The sequence below is a fragment of the Taudactylus pleione genome, unplaced genomic scaffold (genome assembly GCF_031769625.1).
Source record: "Taudactylus pleione unplaced genomic scaffold, aTauple2 ptg000146l, whole genome shotgun sequence".
NCBI classification, from domain to species: Eukaryota; Metazoa; Chordata; class Amphibia; order Anura; family Myobatrachidae; genus Taudactylus; species Taudactylus pleione.
Window position 1 is genome coordinate 4,241,704 of NW_028284548.1, and position 25,621 is coordinate 4,267,324.

Genomic DNA, 25,621 nt, shown 5'->3' on the forward strand with positions numbered 1-25,621 from the left:
AGACTCCTTTTGTTCTTCCCTCTTCACTGGGACCTGGAGGGGCGGCCGTAATATCTGCTCTCAGGCGTTATCGGGTCCTAATAGATGCACTGAAGGACTCACAGTTCCTTCCACATCTCCGAGCATATTTACTATGTACATATCCTGCAGCCACATCACTGGGCACATGTACAGTGCACATATCCTGCAGCCACATCACTGGGCACATGTACAGTGGGCACATATCCTGCAGCCACATCACTGGGCACATGTACAGTGGGCACATATCCTGCAGCCACATCACTGGGCACATGTACAGTGCACATATCCTGCAGCCACATCACTGGGCACTTGTACAGTGCACAGGCTTTTTGGGGCGGGTAAGTAATTTGAATTGGAATTTGGAAGGTATTAGAAGCAAGTATTTGAATTTTCAGAGTGGAGGTGTGATGGCAAGAGAGGATTAGTCTTCTTGCGGCATTTGAGACGGAGTGAAATGGAGATAGATTGGTGAAGGGAAGGGGAACGCCAGATAGGAGAAAGTTTCGTAGTTGAGACTGGAAATGAGGAAAGAATGGATGAAACATTTGGTTATATCTGGGGTAGGAAATCTGTACATCCTAGTAGTATTTGAAGATGAAGGTGAGTGGACTGGGAGAGACAGTGGATGTGAGGAGTGTAGCAGAAGGCAGAGTCAAATGGGGCACCAAGGCAGTTGGCTTGGTATCTTGTAGACCCTCAGCTGAGAGTGAAAGTGGATGGGATGTGTCAGAGGTAGAGCTGCTGGAAGAACTAAGAAAGAATAAGTTGGAAGTGAACCAGAAAGGAATTATGCTAATGGAGTGAGTATTGTGCAGAAAAAGAGGGTTATAAACCGTTTCAGAAGTAGCCGAGTTTCCCAGGAAGAGGAGTATGGAGAACTGACCTTAGACATTTCTGTAGGCAGACCCATAGTCCAGAACAATTTGTATGTATATAAAAGTCTTAAGTAAAAAAATTCTTAGACAGTAGATGGCGCTTCAGGAGGGACTCTGCGGCCAGCAATTAACAGCTTAGAAAGCTATAAACCCGTCTTTCAAAAAAACCATATATAGGAAAGGCTTCCTGCAGCTTCTAAGTATGTACAATTCACGTAATGAAACCAAGAAAAAATGCTCGATTTAGAGTTAAATAACCAAGTCTCAACTATACAAAAAAACCTGGGACTGATAGTATAATAAATCACAACTATAATAATATTAAATATAATCAATCAAGCAGCAAATGGCTAATGTGCTTGTGGTTGCACATATAGATACACCTAGATACCAGGTGTTGCACAGAAAGACATTAAAATACCCTTGCCTGATACTATACATGAAAGTTGGTACAGAGGAAGTCACAAATGAAAAATTATAAACATATTTATTATCACACATATAATATAATTAATTGACCGGTCAACAAAATAATCCTAAAACATCACATACAATTTTCCATGGAATAATAATAAGTAAATATTACAGGAAATTAATACTTGAAAAGTTTTTACTATAATTCCACTTAATTAGTTAGTTGAAGGAGGTGGAACTTATATTATTCATTGATTTCAATATATCAACAGCGGATATTTACTGTGTTCACACACAACTCTTAATAGTTTGTAGTTATTTAAATATCCTCCTTTTTAAATATATAGGGAGTCTCTCAGTCAAATAGATTGCAGCCGTAGTCAGTTTAGATACAGCTGCCTGTTATAATACCTCTGTGTTGATCTGTGAATTATATTATATGTGTGATAATAAATATTTTTATCATTTTTCAAATAACCACGTCTGCCATGTGAATAGAGAAAGCTTAAGGACCAATTTTATATCTCCACAAAAATTATATTTTATGTGTCCAAATCTTCTTTATAGGTAATAAAGCCAAGACTTCATCCAGCATCCAAGAAAAAAATCCTATTAGCAGTTTAAATACAGGTTTTTATAAAATAGTCACAGTTCTAAAAAATGAGAACCACCCTGGGTGGCCTCTTGGTCTCAGGTTTTGTCGCATTTGGTGAACAGCGCCGCAGTGTCACATGCTCCTGCTACAATACTGCCTCCTGCTATGGGTTACCCACAGCATTTGCATCCTTCTATGTATATGTCCCACATGAATTCCTGTTGGTTTGCTTCTTCTGCTAACGCTTGTCAGAGTATGCTGCCGTCTATAGCCACTCAGCAGGTGCAGGCGAATAGACCAGTGGCAGTAAACCAGGGGCATAAGACAGGTTCTCTTCAGACGTTGCCTCAGGATTCTGACTCAACCTCCTCATCACACTCTGATACTCAGAGTTTGGGGTCTTGCTCAGTGGAAGAAGACCATCAATCCTCTGTGGATGTCCCCTCTCTGGTGAGACCGGTTAGATCTGTCCTCTGTATAGAGGAAGAGGAGGTTCCGCCGAAATCTAAGATTCCTGTCTTTAGGCGTCAGAAGGTGACTAGAGATTATTTTCCTCAGTCTTAACAACTGACGAATCTCATGTCTGAAGCATGGTGTACTCCAAATAAGCATTTTCATTTTACAAGAAATTAACCTCTCGATACCCATTTGCACTTGGTGAACGTAACAAATGAGAAGTTCCTCCATCGGTAGATGCTCATGTAACTAGATTGATCAAGAGCTCTACATTACCCATTCCTGCAGCATCCTCATTAAAAGAGGTTACAGAGAAAACTTGATAATGAAAACACTGATTTTAAATAGTTATCTGGAGCTATTACCAGACCAACTCCTGGTTGTAGCTTGGGTAGCCAAAGCTATGGAAGAATGGACGAAGTCTCTGGAGGATAGCATGCCGAATGCTACTTGAGAACAGCTGTCTTATCTCAGTCAAATGCAAGAATCGGCTATGTATATGGGCGAAGCAGTCATTTATGCAGGTATCTTGGCTTCTAGGGTATCGGCAACTTCGGTTGCAGCTCGAAGAACCCTTTGGCTAAAGACTTGGAAGGCAGATACAGAGTCCAAAAAGGCCCTGGAGTCTTTGCCTTTTGTTGGGAAGATACTGTTTAGACCAGAGCTGGATGACATAGTGTCTCCTCTGGCGACATCTAAGTCTGCGGGGTTGCCATCTACAGCTACCCCTAAGTATCGTCAGCTCGGTCCTTTCACCCACAGAGTAGGGCAAAGGGACAGTCTTCCTCTAGACGGGATAATTCCCACAGGAAACTGCAGACCAGGAAATCCTGGTCAGCCAGACGTCCTGCTTCCAAGCCGGATGATGAGCCCAATGCCTGATGGAGCGGGCCTCCCCCTGGGGGGTCTCAGGGCTGGAGGCCGACTTCTACAGTTTTCTCATGCCTGGCATCAGACTACTAGGGATGCCTGGGTTCAAGAGGTGGTCTCTTATGGTTACGCCATCAGTTACCAGAGGCATTTTCCTCAGAGGATTGTGGGTACAACCCTTCCTTTAGACCCGTTCAGGTCTTTGGCCTTTCCGGGACGCTATTGGGGCTCTCCTGAGGTCAGGAGTTATAATCCCTATTCCTGTGACGCAAAAGGGAAGGGGTTATTATTCAAATTTGTTTTTGAATCAGAAACTAAATGGGTCACATTGCCCTATCTTGAATCTGAAGTCTCTCAACAGATTCATCCATGTGCCCAAATTCCGTATGAAACCCTACGGCAATTATGCTGGGTTAGGTTCCTTACCGTCAGCTGTCAGGATTTCGACCCGCCGGCCTGCCGCTGTCTGTATTTGATCCGGCAGCTAAACAGCCGCCGGCATTACATACCGATTCCCTCAGGGCATTGCAAGTTGCTCCCTTTGAACCCTTGGATAAGGTGGACCTTAGATGGTTGACAGCGAAGATGCTTTTTTTATTTCGCTATTTCCTCAGCTCGCAGAGTTTCTGATTTGGCAGCACTGTCATGTCGCTCTCCATAATTGATTTTTCATCAAAATAGAGCTGTCCTCCGTACTAGAGCGAGTTACCTTCCAAAAGTGGTGTCCCGTTTTCCTATGAACGAGGAGATTGTAGTACCTGCTTTTCAGTCTTCAGACCTAGGGGTGAAGTTTCACTGGATGTGGTCTGAGCTCTGCGTATCTACGTGGATTGTACCAACTTCATCAGGAAATCAGATGTGCTCTTTGTGTTATATGGTTTTCATAAACGAGGCTGGCCAGCTAACAAACAGACTTTGGCTCACTGGCTGTTTATGACTATTTCTCAGGTCTATACCCAGACTGATCTCCCTGTCCCGAAGAAGGTGACATCACATTCTATTCGGTGTGTGAGACCATCGTAGGCAGTTAGACATGGCGCCTCGGCTGAACAGCTGTGCAAGGCGTCCACTTGGTCTTCCATCCATACCATTATCAAATTCTATGCATTTGATACTTTTGCCTCCCAGGGTGCTTCCTTTGGGCGACGGCTTCTCCTCTCTGCTCAGGAGCATTCCCACCCTTAATGGAACTGCTTTAGGACATCCCCAAGGTAGATCCTATGGACCCTGAGGAAGAAAATAAGAATTATGGTATAACATACCTTGGTTAACTTTTTCTTTGGGGTCCATAGGGTCCACAGGGCACCCATACTGACGCACCTGGCCTCAGTTGGGATCTGTTCCTTTCTTTTTGTATCATTGATTCCCTCTTCGTGTTTTGAGTGTTTCTTGGGTACAATGTACTTCCTTCTCTACTCTGTCTCCTGCCGTTAGGCTTGTTTACAAACTGAATGCCTGTGGCTGGGGGCGGGGTATCTAGGGAGGAGGACCTATGCATGCTGGGAGCTTCAAAGCTGTAAGCTGTTTGGTGCCATGGATCACTCCAACTACATACCCCAAGGTAGATCCTGTGGACCCTATGGACCTCGAAGAAAAAGAGTTAACGAAAGTATGTTATACCATAACTCTTATTTTTATTGGCTTCATTACGTGAATTGTGCATAGTCAGCGCTGCAGGAAGCTGCTTCTATTTCTTGCTTTGTATGTATATGTATTCGGTGTACAGTAGATGTACATATTTGTACACAGAATTGAAAACCTTATTTAAATACACAGACTGCACATTGGGCACGTTTATATTTAACATTTTACATGTCCACCTGTATTGTTTTTCTCAGACCTTTCTTCAAAGAGTGCCTCAGTCCCTGATGAGCTGGGAGCATGCGGACATTCCAGGACCTCCAGTTATGCCAGTCAGCAGTCCAAGGCCTCAGGTACAAGCGGTATATATTCATGAGAACATGGGGGACTGGAGCAATTAGTTTAGTCAGTAGTGGAATTTATTTTGTGTTCTTAACTAAATAAATGAAGAGTGAAAAAAACCAAAAAAACAATAACACAGGATGAGGTCAATGTGTATAAAAAAGCAGCACAATATCAACCAGCGTGCTAATAACCCATTGCTTACCGAATCTCAACAAAATATATTTATAGCCTGCTAATGACCGGCAACCTATATTAGTAATTCTGGAGACTGATCTACGTTTTTAGTACACAGCCAAGTTTCCAATAAAGAATGAATTACAGAACTCTAAATCTGTTTTTTTCCCTCTATATGTGGCCCTCTAGGGCTTTTATATGGTCCCAAGTGTACATGAGAACATATCTCTTTATTCAGTATTACACCAATCATCTATTTATGCACTAATACTTGATCATATTTGGACAATACTGTTCTTACGTCACATGGTTAGTCACAGATCCAAACTTCTCTAATTTTTCTTGTTCCAAGATTTCTATTAAAGGACCCATCCATTAATAAATAAAAAATATTCAACACCCTGTTACTGCTGCTCTGTACAACATGTCTATATATCTTTTCCCTTCTATGCAGCGCTTTTAGTATTAAGTGGGACACTTTGTAGGGTTATCATTGTAACCACTATAGTAAGGAACGGCACATCCAAAAGTGGTTGCCCTTAAATTACTCTGTGCAAATCCAGGAAAACCCTATAGACAATTTGGGCCTGATTTAGATGTGGACACAGTAGTGTGCAGCCGCTTCAAGATTGGCAGCTCTACCGCACCATCGAACATTGCACCGCAGGTGCAGAATGTCGGCGGGCCATATTATACATGTGTCAGTGGAACATCGTCTGTGGCGCAGTCACTGACCTTCCCGCGACAAGCTCTCTGCCATTATCCGCCCCCCCTTCTCAGCCACCCAGGAATGCCCATCAAAATTGTATCGATATCCATGAAATTTCGATATGTGTCCCCTTACCATAACCATCAGGGTGTATGCACAGTGCGTCTCGGACGCATGCGCAGAAATAAAACATCGGGAACTTGAATCAGGCACTTAGTGTCCCAGCTACAGTTTTCTTTTTCAAATGTGTTTTCTTGTTCAGTGCAAACATAGAGGAATGTAAAGAATCTTATCGTGAGTGGTGGGGATGGTTCTAAATGAATTTCAAGAATTTGTTTCTGTTTGCGCATTGTATTAGTTAATATATGTCTTCTGGAATCCTTGTTTCCCTTTAGTAAAAAAATCATTCTGTTCCTCTTTTGTGATTAATATTTGTAACTTGGGGAAAAGGTTATTTGCATTTTCCTTGTCCAAATCAAGTAGTTCATTGGTTCCTGTGTAAAAAAAAAAAAAAAAAATCATCCAAAAAAGAATCATAGGGCTTTATTCAATTGTTTAAGTGCTCCTGATCTCCTGTCTAAAGTGGCAGGAGATCGCGGGGCGTTATTCAATTTTTGTGCTGATCGTGCCCATAGAGGGCGGGTTTAGCCGCGTAAAATGGCTACCCCTGACCAAAGTGCTGGGCGCGATCATGAAAAGTGCTGTTTGGGCACCCAAACAGAACAGAACACTTTCCACCCATTACACCCCCCAAGGGTGCGAGCTGAAATGGTGCATCGGCAGCTGATCGCGCCCGACAAGAGCAACAATTGAATAGCTCCTGTCGGGCGCGTTTAGGGGCGAAACAATTGATTTTCGCCCAATACAGACATACTATCCGTATCACAAATATACCTTATTGCATGGTTTGATAGCTTAAGTAATAAGTAAAGTTTGTTTAAACCTTCACAAATAACCCACCTAAATAAAAGCTTGTGGTACTGGCACTCCTCTCTGTCCCAGGCAAGGAAAAATAGTACAGCTGCTAATCTAAGTAAGGTGGTAGGAGGTGACAATTCTGGGCCATCATGTCCCATGATACTTTGGGTTAAATTATTTAGGGGTCTATTTACTAAGGTGCCAGCCAATCAGCACCCATTGATTGGCTGACACCTTATCATTTTCAATCTGTCTCCTAACACTGCTTAGTAAATAGACCCCTCAATGACTTATCAGTTGTGATACCAGTCTGGTGGAAAAGATGCAACTTTCTTGGGAGATATGCTAGATTTGAATTACAGTACTAGTATTCCGACACAATGTTCAATGTGTTCCACAATACAGTACCGGTGAGCGCTTAAGTGACTTATAAGAAAATTAGTTCCTGTTACTGCCAGATATCGTTTGCCTCCTTTCCATAAAAGGATATATATATACATACACACGCGTGTGCAGATCCCCATGTATTCTAAAAGAAATTGACACAATTGCTCAGTGTGTTGCTAAATAATTGTATGAAGATATTTTGTTATTGAATACCACCCACTTCTACCAAATCACCTCTGTATTATCTTTACCTACGGTCAGGTAGATTATTAAGTGAAGATAAGAATAGCGATCCAGATAGACTTGTTTACCGCTCCCAGTTTGCAGTGTAACACCCTGCTTTGCATATAACTTTGACTAGCATCCTGGCTGCACATCCTGTAAAACAAACATTCAGCTTTGTAACCTGTCTACTGCTGAGAAGATAGAAAAAACAAAAACATTCCTTGTGTTCTTACTAGATACAATCAGACTATAGACTTTTATATTTGAAAGCTAAAATATTAATTGAGATCAGTTCTAATCACTTTATGATTAAATAATTGTTACTTTTACACTGTTACACATCACCAAAAGTGAATCCGTCAGTTAACATTGTGTAGTTCATTATTACCTTTAGAAATGTGTTCTGTGCGTTCTTGTGACGTCCACTACTGGCAGTGAGTGTTTTTAGGGAGAGGACAAATTCCTGTGTTCAGAAAGCAAACTGACTCCCCCTGCTGTACGTTTAGTGCATTACGAGACCATTACAAATGTAGATAATGCCAGTATGGCTTTTTGTGGCTGATGAATCCATAGTAAAAGTCAGCTCAGTTATTGTTATTTTAATCTGGCCAAAGTAACCTACATCTTACCGTTATACATCAGTGCACAATTATAGGTCTGATTCTGAGTTGGGAGCAAAGCAAATAAAATAAACAAGTAACTTGTCACCTTAGTAATACCATGTTGCACTGCAGGTGGGGGAGATGTAAAATGTGCAGAGAGATTTAAATTAGTAAGGCGTTTCCAAACTCAAATCTAAATGACTGTTTATAAATAAAGCTGTCCAGCATTTGTGGGGTACATGCTACAGCAGCTAGTATATACCCTGCATGCAAAAGGGATCAATGTTTGTGCACCCCTTACATTGCAACATTTAAGCCCCAATGTAATCATACTGCAAGACAAAAGTGTACAGTGTTACTGTTTTTATTATTATTGTTATTAATTAAACACAGCTGAACATTTGAACCCTTCCCTCTTCTTGGGAGTTACCCCAGAGGTGTTTCCATGTGATATCATAGAACTATGACAACCTGATAGATAGTCCAGTGATGGCCACACACAGGGGCCCATTTATGAAAGTGCATTTGAGGTAAATTCCCCGAAAACACCTGTTTTCGGGGGTTTACCTCAAATACTTAGTATCCCCCGGATGTATGAAGGAGGGACCGCAGCAGGTATCTCCGATACCTGCTGCAATCCCTCCATTGCCGCCGGCTGCCGCCTCCCCCATAGGTTTCTATTGGGGATGCGATGCTGCCAAATGTATCAATATCAGCTAACGCCATCTGAAGATGGCGTTAGCCGCTGTGTCCTATGGGCACTTAGCCGCATTTCAGCCGGCGGAGGGATCTCCCAGATCCCTCCGCCGGCAATGGGCGCCGCTCGTGCAGTCCGCGGGACTGCGCATGCGCAGCAGCCCGGAATGCACTCTGGACACATCGCAGGGACGGGCTCTTTTCGGAGCCCGTCTCCCTGCATGTTCAGGGTCATACATTCAGCCGGTATGTTCGCATTTTGTAATGCGATCATGGGCGGTACTGCATGCCCTGATCGCATTGCAAAATGCGATCCTTAATAAATGGGCCCCACAGTCTACAACTACAGCCTAACATTTATATTCTGGTATAGCAATGAAATATTTTGTTTGCAGTGGATGTAATTGGACCTATATATTGTTGTTTATACAGGCTACAGCACAGGGCACTCACGGTCTTCTAGTTTGTCTGAGTTGAGCCATCGGAGGAATACGTCTGAGGGAAGCACTTCCACCGGAATTGGGAGTATTCCAGAACCAAATGAGGACGACTGCACTAAAGTCCTCACGTTCAGCCCGGAAATCACAGAGGAGGGGTCATCTAATGAAAAGCTTAGCAGGTACAGAGACATAGAAATAGTCTATAGGCAATGGAAAGGTGATTTCCGTCATATCAGGGTGAATATTAAGATATGCTAATGAGGCTGCAGGTGGGGCGTGGGTATGCAAAAAGTTCAGAGACTTCACAGACCTAAGATATTACAGGTGGGGCTGTTTCAAGGCTGAAGGTTTTTTTGGCTCTTCAGAATCCAGTGTTGCAGAGCAGTTGGTCATATAGATATAGTACAATTTTGTATGCACACATCATAGAGGAAGTCCACTGTTTGGGGAAAGGTGTGAACAGACTGAGTTGCCAATGTAACCAGTAGCAGTTGTACACAAATGAGTTTGTCATGTAAAAGGATCTTGGTAGATAGAATACTGTAGATATAAATGGTAACCAACATTCTTTCACATTTGATCCACCAATATGTTAAATTTATATTGTAGCTTGTGACCATGTATGGATTGGGGTTGGTTTGATCCTTCTTCTGTGTGGATGTCACAGGTCACTCACTAGTAGTGCTTGTGGCGGCTACAATGCTTGTTACATACAACACTTTTTATATCACTCAGGGATGGCCGTATAAGTCATCATCCTTTATCCTATGCGGCAATCCAACACATGGCTAAATCGTCGTCCGTCTTGGCAGTTACATTTACCATCTGCCTTTTTCCTATAGACTCCCTGTGAAACAGGACTCCGTTGAGTCACAGTTAAAACGTGTGGATGCCACCCGAGTGGATGCAGACGATGTAGTGGAAACAATTCTCCAAAGTCAAGATTTTAGCCTAGACTCAAGTGCTGAGGGTAAGTGACGTCCTTTATACATAGAGGTGTCCTCATCATAGTGCAAAGATGGTTAACAATGAAATGACTAGTGTGTGGTCGCATTTATATGAACGTCTATTATGTAGAAATCCAGATCATGCATTTACTTAAGTCCCACTAAAGCAAAGCACAATTATCTCCGCTTTGTGAAATAGTGATATTCTTGCATATGCCCAGTTGATATAGTTCTGCAATTGAAAAGCATTAATTTTCTTCAAATCAAAATGTATGTTATAAAGTTAGAACTTAAAGAAACTGCTCTCCTAGTAAAAGTGATCATTTATTCATTAGAGAATTACTATGTTTGTTAGCACTGATGCATTAGTTTTGTCTGTCCTTATAGAGGAAGGTCTGAGGCTGTTTGTGGGTCCTGGAGGGAGCACTGCACTTGGAAGCCATCATCTACCAAACAGGTATACTGTATGTCATTGATTGGAAAGTAGCATTCTCTACGGCACTTCTAACAGTTACATAATGCACATGAGACCAATAAATAAGTTAATAACGCTTTTAATGATTAACACATCAATAGACAATACAACACCATAAAAAGTAATCACTTATATATGTATCACAAATGCCGAATAGTTCTAGATATATTCCAACCCACTAAATCAATTCACTAATGTGATCCACAGTTGCTCGTATGAATATGTTGTCACAGAGTCCTTCAGGACACTGCTGTATGTGTGTAAGAGCACTCGCAACCGGGTCGATGTTTAGGCCCTGCGTATGCGCAGCGGCCGCACTGCACTTGCGCAAGCCCCGGAGCGAGAGAGAAATTCTCTCGCTCCGGAGCTCACTACAAAAGGGGCGGCTGTCGATGTTGATCGACAGCTCGCCCCTTTTTGTAGGCGTGGCGGGGGGGTGGTTTCACAAACGGAGGAGTTTGAGGAACGCCTGCCGTTTTGTGGGCGGCCGCACTGACATCAGCAGTGATTTCAGTGAGGAGCTTCCTGCTCGAGCAGAGCCGGAAGCTCCCTGGGGCTTGCGATTGCCAAGAGCCAACCTTAGGGTCTCGTTGCAAGCCCCGATGTTCGTGATGGTCTTGACCATCGCGACCATCAACCTGGTCGGTCGCTAAAGCTGTGGGTGGTAACCCACAGCTTCGCTAGCGACCAGGAGGCCGCACTAGAAAATTCAAGCGGCCGCCCTCATTCAGAGCGAGCGCTCGCTTCTTGCGATCGCCTCTGAATGAGGGCCTATGACTGTAACCACGGAAATGAGTAATTTGGCAATTTTTTTTATTTCATTCATTGCGGAAAATTTAGTCTGATTACCATATACTTATATACAGTGCTTATAAAGAAAATTACTTGGGTCCCTAGGCCACCCTGTGCATTTGTGCTGTGGAACCATATCTGTAATTGCACTGGTGGAATGCAGCACTATTCTTCCTCACTGAAGTCACTCAGATGATGCCTGGGTGATGGTGGTTAAACACTTTGTCTCAGTCATTATTCCAGAATTTCCCATAAATGCTCCTACGGGTTCAGATGTGGTGACTGAGAAGGCCATGATATATGTATACAGGTGTCTCATGCTCCTCACACCATTGGGCAGCAATGCTTAGTTGATGAGACCATTGTCATTTTGAATGACACCTGTCCTGTAACGAATGAATTGCTGTAACATGGGACAAAGCAGATTATTTTGGTACCATTAAGGAAGGATTAGCATTCACCATGCTTTTGAAGGGAATGACTGACCCGCAAACCTTGTTAGGAAAACGTGCACCACAACAAGAATGCACCATCAGAACCTTTCAATGTTGAAAACAAGCATTCACGGCTGTAGAATTTCCACAACAGAAGTTACCTACATGACACATCTGTCTCTGCTGACAATACGACATTAAACACTACCGCACAATCCTGCTGCCTAGGTGCTATCCTTGACTCGGAAGTGCACTGCCAATCCATTTCCACTTATTAAACACATCTAAGGAACATTTCCAGAATACACACATCTTACACAAGATATGTGTATTCTTGTGCAAAATGTGTGCAAAAACTCTCTAATTCATGCACTGATGCAATTCATGCACTCATTATCTCCTTCATTGACATTTGCAGTAGTCTCCTTGCTGCTCTTCCGCTAAACAGACATTCACCCCTATAATCTATTTTGAATGTAGCGGCTACATAGATTTTCTTAGCAAAATTCTCTTCTTCTGCTCTGTCAGTCCTTACTTTGCCTGTATTACACCAAATCCAATATAAAATACTTCTACTTACATGCAAGGCCAGAAAGAAGACTGCACCAACATACATCTGTCTCAACTCTATCCCTGCGCCTCTCACCCACACTTATTACCTGTTCCCATTCCCAGTTATAGGACCTCTTTCAGGCTGAACCAAGTTTTGATTCTAGCCTAAAAACCCTACAGCCCTCTTCCACAGTCACTCTTGTAGCCATGCTAGCCTTAAGCATTGTAGCGAATCGGAGATGTCTGGGTAGCACCCAATAGCATATCCTTACTCCTGCAGCCTAAGGAGAGAAAATGGATTCCCAGCCAACCCCATAGAATAAAGGTGGCCACACACATGGCGATCTGCACACGATCAGCCGATGTGTACGATTTGTGTACGATTTCCCTTGAAACTCTCCCCGGCAGTTCTGCACACGATTTGGTGTCCAATCTTCATACGATCTCTCCTGCATCCAGACTTTCACAGTGCATCGTCTCCTAGATTGTCAGATCTGCCCTACTGCACGGCAAATCTGAAGATGCGATGTGCGACCAGCGGGGACACGCATCGCATCGTGAGTGGGGACTCACTATTTACTCAGGATTTGGCCATATTTTACACGATCTGTCATTCCAGTGTGTCGGAATCGGCCAGATTGGGTAAAATATCGCTATGTGTGTGGCCAGCATTACAGGAAAAGAGAGGAATATCTCTGGCGCTGGAGGAGGGTATAGCAACAATCTAGGTTAAGTATTAGCAACCAGGGCCGTCCAACGTTTGTATACCTTACTGTGACCATGCTGGGGCCATGCATGAGCTACAACAGTATGGAGGCCCTTGCACAGTTTACTTTAAATAAATAACATACAAGTAACTGAAATATGTAGCGCCAATTGTTAAAATGAGCTATTTGATCTGTATTCAAAAGATATGCTCTCCCCTTGTGTACACAGTGGAGGAAGATGTCAGTCGAGCGTCATCCTCTATATTGCCTAGCGGCATCATTTGCTTGTCCGTTTGCTCAGAGAGGAGTCATTATGTTTATAGACTGCCTAAGCAGACCTGTACCTTTAATGCCTTTATGTGACACTACCATTCAGTTACAGGAAGGTAGGGCTGGTGGAAAAAGAAACTGTAGAGATTTTTTTTTTCTTAATGGAGCGTACACACGGTCAGATTTGTCAGACTTGTCAGATTTGTCAGATGAACGACTGAACGATTAAACGATTTGAACGATTTGAACGATTTTACCAAAGTTTTGAACGATTGAACGATTTTTGACTGCATTAAAATGAATGGAATCGTCCAAGTCTGACTGCAAACACATCAGATGTCAGATATCGTTATCTGACAAACGGGAACGCGCATCATTGATCGTCCATCGTTCAGGCATGTCAGATATGAACGATTTTCCTTCAGATATGAACGACTGAACGATTTTTAAATCGTTATCGTTCATATCTGAAGGAAAAATCTGATCGTGTGTATGCACCATAACTCATGTTTTCAACAGACCAAATGCTAAATAAGTTAAATCATAACAAACATCAAAGGCTATAATTCCTCCTCATCTCTGCTTTCTCTTAGGGTTGGTGCGGGAGCATATGAACAGGTCGTAATCAAACGCTGAGAAGCCTACGAGATGTGACCCAATCTGCGGGCATCACTAGAATCCAGCCTTAACGGTTTTATACTTTGCAGACTTTTCATGAAAAGGATTTGCAGGTGGTGCTTGAACGTGAAGCTGAGGACACATACTGTGCTGTATAATCCAAGGATGGTTTTCTTATTCCTTCCTCATATATGAAGTAAATATGTACTATTTTAGGCCTACACAACACAGAGGACTTTTCTACAGTAAACTTGGTAATTCTTACAGCAACAACAAAATCACTCATGAACTTTGTGGGTGGTGGCATCGGAATCAGTACAAAGCAATTGTCATTTTCACGTTCAACTTTTGCTGTCACTGATGACCACTCTCTAATTTACAATTGACACATACGATGTGAGATTGTTTACTGCAGTTTGTACAACAGCTGCAGAATTCACATACGGAAACTAGACCAGTCAGATGGCTGCTCTGTGCTTCATAAAGCATTAATATTACTTTTGCAGATGGAGTAGTAGCTCATGGAAATTTTTAAGGGTGATGTCAGTCTGACACTTTCCAGCTAGAAAAGCTCTTACGTTTATTGCTCTCAATCGCAGCGGTGATGACACATTGAAGTGAATAGGGAACACTTATCTCCTAACACAAGTGTATGAGTGTAATTGCTTCTGTCGTGTGATAGATATGGAGTTTCCCATAATCTCCAATGTGTCACACTGGGACCTAGCACTATGAATGCTAACGCATTTCTAGCTAGAAAATCGCTACCATTCACAGTACCCATCTGACGCCACAATTACTACGAATTATATTGTGGACTTGAGACCACATGACTTTACCAGTTTTATGTATGAAATGCTATCTGTTAATAGCTAATAGGTAGAAACGCTGTTTTATGCTTTTTGAATATCGGTCGGTAGCTTGGATTGCCTAGAAGTATAAATCAGCAACACAACAGAATATAGTAAATTTGTGCATCCAAAATATTTATAATAGACATAGTAGGTTTAACTAAGAGCAGTTGCTGACTATTTTTGTCTCTCAAAGCATAAAATATATAAATACTTAAATAAGCCAGTGGCTTTAGATGTATCTTTCTTCAGATTTTCACTTAAGTCACTTTATTAGGGAGAAATACTATATTTGGCTTGTGAAGCCGAAAGTCAGCTGGGGTGTACTAAACAACCCCTTCTTCCCTGGTCCGTGTGTGGCCTTCTAAGTCTTTGTGTACTTTAGTTTCCCAGAGAACGCTGCAGCTTGTAAAAGCTGCTGCTTCCCTGCGTGTTTAAGTGCAAATTTTAAAAGGGCAATTCTTTCGACAGCAAAATGCTGGGTGTTTTGCTATTAAAAGCATTGCCCTTTTAAATTATGGGCTTAAATACAACAAGATGCCACTTAGTACATAAACATCTATAAATGCTTATTTTTCCTAATTACAAATCAAAGCGAGCATATATTTACAGTATAAACCTATATTTGGACCTGCCCAGGAAACATGTCAACCTCACTGTCTTAAAATATCATGAAAGCTAAGCAAAGTGCTTTGATAGGTTTGGTGACTTCAGCACCCATATCTATTTGGTAAAGCCTTGAGTTGGATATTGCATTTATTAGCCACAAGCCAAGTCTTAATTTCTAAACACAGAGCGTATCTCCGTTATCCTTTATAAAATTAGATGTTGCAGCTCAAATTAGTGTCTTACACAGATGGGAATGTACCAGTGGTTTTTATATGTTCATTAATGCTGGTAAAAATAACAATAACATAGGACCAAGTACAGGTCTTTCAGCGTACAGTAATACTAGTCTGTTGTAGTTTTATACTACATATAAGCTCTGCCTGCCGTGGGCTTTGGTTCTCATTGTCCATATTTCATACCTGTACTGAACACGCAATGTGCTGATGTTTACAGTCTGATAGTCTTCAGGAATATATCATTTTTTAGGGTGGGTAAGAAATGAGGTGGGATTTGAGGATGGCTGGGTGTTTATGGTAAAAGGTATGACACTATTTCTTATTGTATTCGCTTTGTGTACATTTAGTATTTACTTACAGAAAAATATGAAGAATTAAATACAATATACAGGGAAATAACCTATTTTGGGGAATGCCATTTAATCTATGGTGCAATGTTGACTTTTGCTTGTATAGTGCTATTTTTTTATACATTTTGATTTTATTGTATGGATATGTGTTTTATTTTATGCCTCATCGAGATTACAAGTGTACGTGTAAGAAGACGTGATTGGACTACGGTCTTTTTTTCTTTTATACAAAAAGCTGATGTCTAAAATAAATGTATAGCTCTGTGAGTGGTCACCAATGTTCTGTACAGCAGCTACAAAGTCACCCAGGTGATTTAGCTGTAACTGTCCATAGACATTCAGTAGTCTTTCCTTATTGCAATGGTTCTTTGTTTTAATACTTTGTTGCATTTTCTTGGGATATGGCCAAACAAACAAATATGCTGAGCTAGATGAACAAGATGTACAATACTAACTTCATTAGGAGTATTGATGTTTTGAAGATATAACAGACTAAAATTCCAGAGCAGTCATGCTTCATGCTCCTATTGGTTGATGTGATATCATGTAGCCAATGAGAGAAGCCTCTTGGTCATGTGCTATGCTATTCTGCCACCTTCCTCTTTTTTATCGAATGTCAAACACAAATACTGTATGTTTGTCACTGGAGTTTTTACACGCTATTGCCGCTCACTGTAGGCTTCTACAATGTAATAAAGGCTTATTTGGGTATAACAGGCTGCATTCTGAAAACTGGAAACACTAGTGCAGCACTGGCAAATGCCTGTAGCAGAGGTAGTGTGGTTTCTAATGTCCAACCCATTCAGCTGAATATTCTAGTGTTAATAACAGCAGGCATGATCATGATGCCTTAGAATAGCATTGATAAATGACACTGACTTTGCTTTTATTAATTGGTGGTAAAATTGATCTGGAAAACATTGTGAAAGACATTTTAACTCTCTACACTGTCTGAAAAAGGCAATCTATAATAAACAGTATTCTATATTGGAGAGGGCTGCTTTTGGACATCCTCCCCCTAATGTTACATTGAGGCTTCTTTGGTACCTCTACAGTGGTGTGTTCTTCCCGAAATCAGATGGCATTATTCATTACAGATATTCACAATACAGATACCACATGAAACTTCCTCCCTAGTAGAGTTAGAAAGTCCACTGACTAGTCCATTGTCCCTGGCAACCTGCACCATGTAAGATCAGTTGGTGGGTAGGCATCTTTATTGCCCAGTGATTGGCTCCCCATGGTCCTGTGTAGAGATGCACCTGGCATGGAGCCTGTCACTCTTTCTATTCTTACATTTTATTTACCCTGACTATATGAAAAGAATGACATGTGACCCATCACACTGATTTATGTACTGTTTGCAGGAATTTAGGTCTGATTTCCTGAGCACTCTGCGTCTACCACACTCACTTGCCCATGGTTACAACCATCTGGTAATCTTTAAATTGAACCCAGGCGCTATTTATGTCTTTGCAATACTTAAGAGTGTAACTGTAATCTAAAGATTATAAACAAGTTTATGAAGTCATTAAGGAGATATGGAATAGCATTACGTTATCTGTATAGTATACAATGCGAACGGTCTTTGCTGCTGGAGTGATTCCATGCTTCTGTATGGAAAATGAACTTTATACTTTATTTTGCTATAGAAATGTATATTCTACAGCTAAAGATGAAACCTAACTCGCCAATGTGTAAACATGAGCATTACTTTCTAGGCCTCTGACAATGTTAATATTAGCTGTGGTAATAAAGGTAACAATTATTTTTTATTTATTTTTTATTTTTATGTAACCATTACAATGAATATAGAAAAGCGGGTGCTAATCTTGTTTATAAGCTAAGCATGGTTATGTTACAATGTTTCCTGGTCTATTTAGAGTGATTATAAAAAGCTGCAAAGAGAAATCCATATTACATTGATCCATGTTACAGTGGTGGCAGAGGCCAGACTTATTATTTTAATTCCTGTATTCATTTTAGGCACTGAAAAAATAACAAGAAAGGCACAAATGTGCAATGTGTAAGTGAATTGTAAAACCGGCATGGTGCCTATGCGGCTAAAGACCAGTGTACTTAATACCACATTGTTAAAATTAACATTGGCAACAAATTGGAAAGTAGTGTATACACTGGGCCTGTTGTCCCCGAGCCGGGAAAAATGTCATCATTATCCATATGTTTGTAACCTTAGCTGTAACAGTTTTATGTTTATGAATATAAACGTTACTTTTATACAGTTATTTTTATTTTACAAGTATTTGTAAATGTGAGGTCTTCCTTCTAAATACAAATAAAGTCTTATCCTCAGTGCTGTTTATGTCATCATTGCTCACTATGTAGCTACATCTCTCCAGTTACTATTCCAATGTATCTTTTACTCTGGACCTCTATAGTGATTTAGTGCTGTATGGACATAGGGCCTGATTCAGAGCCGTTCGCTATTTGCGGTCGTTCGTTCAAAAACAAGGGGTGGCTATTCAAATGATCCGTTCGCAAATTGCAGTCTGTTCACACCTCTAAGTCTGAATGAGCGAGCAAAACATACGCTCGTTTATTTGTTAAAAACGCCCCCTGGCCGCACGCACCATACGTCATGTCCGCTATTTATTAGATTAATCGAGTACATCGACCAGCGTATGAACTGCTCGCTATTCTTGTGGTTGGTTTTTGCTACCACAATCTTGCGAGCAGTTCTGGCTATAAAATAACCCAGTGACGTGGTCAATGACGCTGCTGTATTAATTATGCACACCCATAAAACGCCCGTTTTGACCTTTAAGCACGCCTGCGTTCGGATCTCCACTCCCCATTTTCAAGCACCTTCCCCTGTTACCACCCACATACGCCTCATTCTGTCACTCAAAATAGCAGGCATTCGCTATATTGCAAGCACATGAATTTCGGCCGCACTGACTGGTTCGCGCATGCGTATAACGATCCGTACGCATGCGCAGATGTGCGAACATCGCTCGGAACGAGCGTACTGCCGCTAGCGAGTGGCTCTGAATGAGGGCCCTAGGTTTTAGTGGAATCCTCTAGTACGTGGACAAGTTGCAGTTCTATTTACCACACCCACCATTGCTGCGGCAGCGCGGACCTGGCTACCAGAAAGTTGCCAAGTATGGGCAAGAGTCTACTACAGCTAAAATTGACCCATTTATACAGCTTATGTGTATCGGTTTAGATTTTAAGTGTAAAATCACCTCTCCCTACAGGAAATTAATTTATAGTCTAAGGTTAGGCAGCTGCTGCTGCTGGAGTCGCTGCCCTCTATTCCCCCCCAGATCACTATGCAGGCCCAAACCCTTCAATGGAGTCACATTATGGATCAATTAATTGCTGCCAACTAGTGTATGTAAATGTGTTAAGTTCTTATTTATTCTCTCAGCCATGGGGACACTGGAAAGACACAATGGAGTATAGATGGTACTAAAGGAGCCTGGATACTAAGCATTTATCTTTCAGGGTAGCTCGCTTACCCTGCCCCCCACTGTCCAGGCCAGTCAGTTTTTTTTTCGTGCCCTGAGGTGCTGGGCACACTTTTTTTTGGGGCTGCTCTGCAACTGTCCCTAACTTTTCTTTCTTTATTATTTTTTATTTACTTTTACACTAGTAGTGCTCACACCGCCTGTCCCAGCTCCGATGGCCTGAGCACTGTCACTGCATGCAGTAGCTCAGCCCACGCAGTCTCCACAACTGGCAGAGAGCTGTGGCCCGATCTCCGGGGACCAGGTAAGTTGCTTCCTGCATTGTGGGAAGCCATCCATACAAACGCAAATTTCCTTCCTCGATATGGAAGTCACCAGATGGGCCAGTGAGGGCCTGGTTCTCCACTCCCTCACTAGACCACCAGAGGACATTAGCCTCAGGGTACTGTTGGTAAACGGTGAGGTGTCTCTGACATGGTTGCCCATGGGGGAGTGGTTCTTCCATTCTCCCCTCCCTATTGGCACGCTCCCTTCTTTGACTGCCCGCCAACAGTCCTCCCGCTAGGACGCTGAGCAGCCATCTTTGATCTGTGCTTCCGCTTTTCAACAATTTGCCTGCAGAGAATGCCGGGTCTCCCCTCCTGCTATACCTCATTCAGGGTCAGGTTTAAAGTTTATTCTGCCCACCTTACCTAACCTTTAGGTAGTGTAGGCAGTCTTTATTTCTATCTGATGTGTTTCTTATTTTATCTTGAAAACGGTTTGAGTAAAAACTGAAACGTTGATGCACGTTTGCCGTTATATGACCTGCTTATTTTATGCTTAGAGTACCACACCTACCTTTTTGTATCTCTTTACCGTGAGGGCACCGGCAGCAGTTATTCCTTTATTATTGGTAGTGCCAGACCTTGGACTAAGTTATTATGGAGTATACACCACGGCAGTGAGTACCCCTGTCTGGGCACCCAGCGTCTTATTTCTTAGTACCCAACTGTAAACTCAGTTTGTTTGCCTGTACTAGCTCTGGCAAGTTGTTTTTAAAGGAGTGTGTATTTGAGTCCTCATTATATTATATATGTGTATTTATTGCACGGAGCACTTGGGAGCAGTTGTTACATATGTCATGGTGGATTATGCACTACAGCACTTTTCTACAAATAGCACTTTCTATGCATGAAGCACTTTGTTGAACAACACATGGCTATAGAATATTACTTATTTAAGCAGTATGATTTGCTGAAATACACAGTAGTTGGAGCAGAGCAAGCCCTTGGAATATAAATTGCTTATTTTGAGGTATCAATTGTGGAAAATTCACTTTGATCGTTATTATGGCTGAGGAGCCACAAGATTCTACTAATTTCCTTCATTTTCCAATTGGAGATATACTATCTTTTACGGAATCTGAAGTAGAAGGTATTCTTTACAATAAAGGTCTTAAAGATTAAACTGAATCTTTAACAGCTGACTCAGGGCCTGATTCAGACCTGCTCGCTCGCTGCCAAAAGGGGCCTGGGTATGCAAATCCCGCGATCGCACTGTCTGGCTTAAGGACGCCCTCTATGTCTTAGAGAGCGACTGCAGTGAGCGCACGCTGGTGTATAAAGACGCCCACTTTTCATTCTTAACACACGTCATCTCCAGGAAGTGTATGAATAATCAGTAACACCGCAAGCACTGCGATCAGTTCAGGCTAAAATACAACCAAGTGACGTGCTCAATGATGCTACTTTGCTAATTATGCACACCCATTAAACTCTGTTTTGACGCGCAGACACGCCTGCGTTCACACATCCTCTCCCCCTCACAAGCACCTTCCCCTGTCACCACCCTCAAACGGCGCTATCTGTCACTCAAAGTAGCGTCCAGTCTGTACTATGAGCACACGATTCCCAGGCCGCAGTGACCGGTTCGCGCATGCGTATTTTGACCCATATGCATGCGCAGATGTGCGATTATAGCCCCGAGGTGGCGCAGCTTAGCGACCGGGTCTGAATCAGGCCCTCAGTCTTCAGAGACTTACTTCGTATGAAGAAGAAAGAGAGATTTTTACCTGTATGGATTATCCCTCAGTGATTATCATAAATTAAAAAAAGATACCACGTGGATTTAGGGTGCGTGACTGCCCCACCATAGGTCGACATGACCCGGATTTTTTGTAGTCGCTGGGTCCCCATTTTAAACCATGTTCTTTTGATTTACTTTTGTTGGTTATTGAACTAAGGTGCTGAAAAAGGTTAAAGATAAAATCAATACCTTTGAAGAGATACATATGCCAATCCTACAGGCAGATGCTGATGTTAATTTAATGGATAAATTGAAAGTGCAATTAGCTCAATATAAGGGAGATCTTCAAAAGTTTAAAAAAGAAAAATTATTAAAAGTGGAGAACGATTATGAGACTCATTCTGTCTATCGTTGGCTCTCAGGACATCGTCCACAGGATACACGTCGAACATTCTTCAGACGCAAACATCAATTTACTAGATTCAATGTCATCCCAGGATGTTGTTAGTTCCAATAGTGAATCAGAAAAATTAGATCAGACAAGTGGCCCTTTAGGGATGGCAACATGGACATGAAAACACGGTCTAAAGGGAAGTTTACTAGACAGGGCAAACAAAACCAAAGGCAGGGGGCGTGCAGCCAAACCACCGCTGTGCAAAAGGACCTGATTTTTAATTTGTCCTCCTACGAGCCTTCAGATAGTGAGTATAAAATATTAAGCAAAGGACTTATCATTCGTGTCCACAGTACCTTTCAACGAATTCCAATGGCACATTGAAAAATAGTCCTTGGAGAGGAAATTGAAACTCAGAGAGTTCTTCAAAGACCAACCATCGTTGAAAGAGGATCAAATACATCCTCAAATAAAAAAAAAAAAACTATGCCCTAGATCTACTTTTGAACCCGCATCTAACAATTAAAGTATCAAAACTTATATGAGAATTTTATAACAAGGGGTTGCTGCTTCGGACATTATCAAAGCTCCAGTGCACCCCAATCTGTCAGTAGTTGAACGCCAAGCCCTCAAAACACTAACCAACAATGAAAAGATAATAATCCACTCTGCAGATAACGGCGGTGCAATTGTGCTGCAGGATCTAAAGGACTATAAAACCGAAGCGCTTAACCAGCTAACCAACTCTTGAGGTATATATCAGACTACAACAAGATCCTAAGAAAAATCTACAAACCATTTTACAACAAGCACAGGCCCTTAATTTTATCTGTGATAAAGTTGTGGATGCATTGATTCCAGAATATCCAATCATGCCATTATTTACACCATTCCAAAGATCCACAAGGAATTAAATCCTTCACCGGGACGTCCTGTAGTATCAGCCAGAGGGTCCTTGCTGCAACCCGCGGCAATGTACCTAGATGCCTTAATTCAACCACTAATTCAATCTGAACCTTAATTTTTGCTTGATACTACTACATTATTACATAAATTGAAAGAAATCCCAGTGGTCCCGGATGATTGTTGGCTGATTAGTGTTGATGTAGTTAGCCTCTACACCTCAATTCCTCATGACTTTGTTTTAAAATGTGTAGAGAAGTTCTTGATGAGAGAGAGAACATTTGAACCAGTGTTCATTGAATTATTATTAAGGTTGTTTGAATTGATCTTAACTAATAATTTATTTTTATTTGACAGGCAACACTATCCGCAGGTCAAAGGCTGCGCAATGGGTTCTAGTGCAGCCCCAGTTTATGCAAATATTGTTATGTTCATAGTCGAGAATGATTTATTCTTTCATGACCCCTCAATTTCAGCACATACAGTATATTGCAATATTCAAAATTTATAGACCACTTTATTATTTGGAAGGGTGAAGAATAGGAGTTTGTCACCCTGATGGAGTCTTACCATCTTAAAGATGTGCCCATTAAATTCACGTACAGCATGAATACTGAAGAAATAAATTTTCTACTGCAGGGTCCATAGGGTATCCACAGGATACCTTGGGGTATAGGTGATGACGTCAGTCTTCAGGCACCACAGAGTTAAAGTTTTCAGCCTCCCAGGATGCATCTGGGTCCCTCTCCTATACCCTGCCCCCGGGCCAAGGCATCTCAGTTTTCGTCGGTGCCTGGCCAGAGTCTGAGGCACTGTGCAGAGGGGGGCTATGAAGAGCCCCTGAAGTTTGTTTTAAAGGCAGCGATGGCTGCACATCTGGGAGTACAGCATGGACAGTCAGTACTGACGTCCATGCCGTCTCCCCTACACCCCACCGGTACCAGAACGCCGGTACTGATCCGGGGATGCTGGTAAACATCTGGGGTCACGGCTAGCGGTGCCCCCAGATGTTTTGGACTATGGCCGGATCCAAGGGGATGCAGGTAAGCAGCGGGGTCCCGCGGTGGGTCCCCGCTGGTCACATGGTCCTGAGTCCCCAGGCAGGGGGCTCCCTGGGGACTGGCTGCAACGTGGAGCCAGGCGACCAACCTGCGCTTCCACTACACCCTGGGACAGTGGGCCGCTGCTGAGCGGCATGCACTGTGGCGTCCCAGGGGTTAATTGCATGCCGGGGGAGCGCGCTTTCCCTGTCTCAGCCGGCGCCTCCCCTGCTGCACACAGCCTCTCTGCTTAGGCTGACTGGCCATAGTGTGTCAGCGCTCCTCCCCCAGGCCGGCCTCCTTCCTCTCTACTCCTCGGTGGCCATCTTTACAGCATGGTGAACGCTGTTGGAAGACTGTGAGCGGTGGCATCGTGGTCTGGGTCCCCCAGCATACCTCTCCTCCGTTTGCCAGAGGTCAGTGTATGCAGCGCTGAGTCCTACCAGCCTGAGGGTCTGAGTAGTTGAGGATCAGTGCTGATAGTGCAGGGATTTGTTTCTTCTGCATTGTATGTGACTGTACTGCTAGCCCTGCTGTCTGTACTTTCACTTTCTACTGTGAGCCATATTACTATCCCTGATCTTGGTCTGCTCAAAGCCCTTGCGGTGCGCGGAGAGCAGGGCGTTTTTCACACTATACCAATAGTATAGGTGTGAGTGTCACATACTTTACCATCATGTCTGAGACTGATTTTCCTCTCCAGCTCATGTGTACTAAATGTTATGTACCGATAGCGGAGGGGGAGGGTAACGCGGAGGGGCTATGTCGCCAGTGCCTGGCACTGTCACGGCCAATTATGGTCACGGCTCCGGTACAGGAACCTCCCTGAGCTTGTTTTGCTAAGGCGCTTACAACCCTTGTGGGCCAGCTAGCTCCGCCATCTGTGTTTACCCAGACGGGTCTGTCCCAGCAGTCAGTGGTGTCATCACCCATGCAGGGTTTCCCGAGACAACTGATGGTACCCCACAGTCTTCCCAAATCCCCTCACCTGGTTCCTCAGGAGCCTGCGTGGGTTAATACTCTGACTACATTGGTTCAGCATTTGTCCGATGTTTTACAGGGGGAGTCTGTGTTGCGGTCTCATAAGCGGCCGGTGGCGTCTCTATCTGTTCCTTATGAGGATGACGATGAGACGTCAGATGATGGGGAGATTCTGGATCTATCTGACCAAGAAGCTCTCCGTACCAAAGAGCCGGACGCTAAGTCCAAGGGCTATATTCCTGATCTTATTCGGGCAGTCCGCACGGCTTTAGTTATTGAGGATGAGGATCCTCCAGTGGATCATTTAGAGGAGGCGTGGAAAAATCCAGGAAAACGGTATCAGCCCCAGAGGTGCTTAGCCGTGGCTTATCCGTTTGCGGACAATAATTTTTCTAAGTGGGAATCCCCTCCGCAGGTGGATTCACATGTCACACGCCTAGTCAGAAGTCACACGTTGCCTATGCCTTCGATGTGATCCTTGAAGGATGTCACAGACCACAGGGTGGAGATCTGCCTTAAATCTGTTTATTCCCTTGCAGGGGGAGTATCCAGACCGGCTATGGCCATGTGTTGGGTAGCCAGAGCTATGGAGCGCTGGGCGGATAGTTTGGAGGCGTCTTTGGACTCTGACTGTTCGGCTGAACAGGCCGAGTTGGTGGGCATTCTCCGAGACTCGGCCACTTACATCAATGAAGCAGCCTTAGATATTTGTA

At 42.8% G+C, this 25,621-nt stretch overlaps 1 protein-coding gene across 2 annotated transcripts in view; it reads left to right on the top strand.

Annotated features, from left to right (window-relative positions):
• EEIG2 (EEIG family member 2) overlaps positions 1 to 18,465 on the top strand; it is a 49,520-nt gene extending 31,055 nt beyond the window's left edge. For both annotated transcript variants that reach the window (XM_088474055.1, XM_088474054.1), the window contains exons 8-12: positions 5,070 to 5,165; positions 9,301 to 9,487; positions 10,151 to 10,278; positions 10,643 to 10,712; positions 14,079 to 18,465. In XM_088474055.1, coding sequence (XP_088330181.1) covers positions 5,070 to 5,165; positions 9,301 to 9,487; positions 10,151 to 10,278; positions 10,643 to 10,712; positions 14,079 to 14,121 — 524 coding nt within the window. In that variant the 3' untranslated portion in view covers positions 14,122 to 18,465. The remainder of the gene's footprint in view (positions 1 to 5,069; positions 5,166 to 9,300; positions 9,488 to 10,150; positions 10,279 to 10,642; positions 10,713 to 14,078) is intronic.
• The last annotated feature ends 7,156 nt before the right edge of the window (positions 18,466 to 25,621 follow it).